Raw genomic sequence first — 2,676 nt, forward strand, 5'->3', positions numbered from 1 at the left:
GTCTCAGAACCCGAGTTTGGGGTCTCTGAGCCCGAGTTTGGGGTCTCTGAGCCCGAGTTTGGGGTCTTTCAGCCCAATTTTGGGATCCCAGATGCAAATTTTGGGGGCCTCAGAGTCCGATTTTGGGGTCTCAGAGACCAGTTTTGGGGTCCCCGAGCCCAATTTGGGGTCCCCCGCCCCAAGCTGGGGGTTCCAGACCCAAATTTTTGGGGTCTCTGAGTCGAATTTGGGGTCCCAGATGCAAATTTTGGGGTCTGAAAGCCCAATTCTGGTGTCTCCCAGTCCAATTTTGGGGTCTTTCAGCCCAATTTTGGGGTCCCAGACCCCAGTTTTGGGGTCTCAGAACCCTATTTAGGGTCTCTCAATCCAAATTTTGGGGTTTCAGATCCCAATTCTGGGGTCTCAGAGCCCAATCTTGGGATCTCTCGGCCCAATTTTGGGGTCCCAGCCCCAGTTTTGGAGTCCCAGACCCCAAATTTGGGGTTTCTCAGCCCAGTTTCGGGGTCCCGGCAGCTCCCGCCGCTCTCCGGCGACCCAGTTGGGAGGGGGCGTGGCCTGGAAACAAACCCCGCCCCCCTTCCCCAAGCCCCTCCCCCTTCCCCAAGCCCCGCCCCCCGCATTAAAGGGCACCTCCTTAATTAGGGCTAACGAAGTTTGGGGCGTAATTAAGGAGGTTTTGGGGGGGATTCTTACACTTTGGGGTCCCTCAGGCCCCGCCCCTTCATGCCACGCCCCTCACCGCAAGCCACGCCCCCTCCTCCCCAAGCCACGCCCCCTCCCGGCGCTTAATGAGCACTAACGAGGCCGGGGGGGTTAATTAGGGGGGTTTATTGGCCCGGGGGGGTCCCCGAGGGGCTCCAGGGCCTCCAGGGCTCGTTCCAGCCGGGAAAGCTCCGCCTCCAGCAGGGACACCTGCGGGCAATTAGCACTAATTAGCGCTAATTAGGGGGGAACAACCTGCTCATCAATTAACCAGCAGTTAACTGGGAACTGATTGATTAATTTAGAGGTAATTAGGAGTTAATTAGAAGTTAAAAAGGCAACAATTAAGAGTTTATTAGAAGTTATTAAGGAGTTAATTAGGAATTGAGTTATTTAGTGGTTAATTAGGGGTTAATTATAGCTTAATTAGGAATACATAAGGAATTAATCAATTAAAAGTTATAAAGACACCAATTATGAATTAATTTTAAGTTAATAAGGAGTTAATTAGGAGCTGAATCGATCCTGAGTTAATTAGCAGATAATTACGGGTTAATTAGGACTTAATAAGCAGTGAGTTAATTAGAGGAAATAAAACACCAATTAAGAGTTAATTAGAAGTTAATAAAAAGCTGACTAAGAGCCAAATGGGAGTTAATTAAGAGATAATAAGCAAGTTCATTAGGACTTGGGAGTTTAAAAGGAGTTAATTAAGCATTAATAAAGAGTTAATAAGGTGCTAATTGAGAGCTAATAAGGTGCTAATTAAGAGTTAATGAGCAGTTAAAAAGGAGTGGATAAGGAGTTAATTAGGCATTAACGAAGCAGAAACTAAGAGCTAACTAGGACTTAATTATGGTTAATTAGGAGTCAATTAAGAACTAACAAGGAGTTAATCAGGAACTAATTAGGAGTTAACAACAACAACAACCACCCAGCGACTAATTAGGGCAGCGCTAATTAGGCCGCCCCATTAAGGAGGTCAAGGACCCGCCCCCCTCCCTCTGAGAGTACCTTAATTAGCACCTCACCGGCCCCTAATTAACCCCTAATTAACGCTAACGAGGCACCTGGTGCTGGGTTGAGGAGCCCGAGGGGGGGTCGGACCCTTTTGGGGACTCCCCGAGGGTCTGGAGGCGCCGCTGGACCCTCAAAGTCCGAGCCCGGAGCTGCTCCCGGGTCTGAGCGGGGTCGGAAAGGCCCTAAAAAAGGGAAAAATGGGGAAAAACGGGAAAAAACGGGAAAAATGGGGAAAAATGGGGAAAAATGGGGAAAAATGTCTTCCCCCCCCCCCCGGGTTCTGAGGGGTTTTGGGACCCCCCCGTCCGGGGGGGTCCCAAAACCCCTCAGAGCCCAGAGGGGGGGAAAATTCCAAGGTTTGGGACCCCCCAGCCCCCCAAAATCCCCTTTGGCCCCGCCCCTGACCCCTCTGGCCCCACCCTCACCTGCAGGCCCAGGTAGGCCCAGGTTCGATCCCCAGCGGGAGCTGCCGCCCACCCCGGGCCCGGCTCCGCCCCCGGGGGGAGGAGCTCGACGGAGCCCGCCCCCGACAGGGCGCGGAGGGCGGGGCCGAGCTCCTGCAGCCAATGGCGGGTCTGATCCGGGCAGATCACGAGCGCTGGGGGGAGGAGAGAAGAGTTGGACACGCCCACCAAGATGGCGGCGACCAAGATGGCCGCCCCCATGAGGGGAATGTGGAGGCCGCCATCTTGGGTCGGCCCGAAGCACCCTGGGAGTTGTGGTTCCCTCACGCTCTGGCGGCCATCTTGGCTCACCCCAAAGCACGATGGGACTCGTAGTCCCCTCCTGGCAGCCATATTGGAAGCACCAGGGCATGCTGGGAGTTGTAGTCCCCTCATGGTGGCCATATTGGTTGACCCCAAAGCACCCTGGGACTCGTAGTCCCCCCACACTCTGGTGGCCATCTTGGCCCCCCCCCCCCCCAGGCATGCTGGGACTTGTAGTCCCACCCTC

General features: G+C 54.0%; 1 protein-coding gene across 1 annotated transcript; it reads right to left on the reverse strand.

The window, feature by feature from the left end:
• Window positions 1-1,760: 1,760 nt before the first annotated feature.
• LOC113979619 (valine--tRNA ligase, mitochondrial-like) lies at window positions 1,761-2,627 on the reverse strand. The gene is made up of 3 exons (XM_027706955.1): window positions 2,591-2,627; window positions 2,148-2,320; window positions 1,761-1,904 (listed from the first exon to the last, which is right to left on the reverse strand). Exons 1-3 carry the CDS (start codon window positions 2,625-2,627, stop codon window positions 1,761-1,763), a joined length of 354 nt encoding a protein of 117 aa, XP_027562756.1.
• Window positions 2,628-2,676: the final 49 nt, after the last annotated feature.

The sequence above is a fragment of the Neopelma chrysocephalum genome, unplaced genomic scaffold (assembly GCF_003984885.1).
Source record: "Neopelma chrysocephalum unplaced genomic scaffold, ASM398488v2 Primary Assembly neopelma1_86063, whole genome shotgun sequence".
NCBI classification, from domain to species: domain Eukaryota; kingdom Metazoa; phylum Chordata; class Aves; order Passeriformes; family Pipridae; genus Neopelma; species Neopelma chrysocephalum.

Excerpts from the sequence above, each read along its gene's own strand:
- LOC113979619 (XM_027706955.1), bottom strand. The coding sequence starts at position 2,627 with ATGGCCACCAGAGTGTGGGGGGACTACGAGTCCCAGG. Across the intron at positions 2,321-2,590 it reads GGGGGACTACGAGTCCCAGG|CGCTCGTGATCTGCCCGGAT; the intron begins GTGCTTTGGGGT and ends TCCTCCCCCCAG. Across the intron at positions 1,905-2,147 it reads GGGCCTACCTGGGCCTGCAG|GGCCTTTCCGACCCCGCTCA; the intron begins GTGAGGGTGGGG and ends TCCCTTTTTTAG.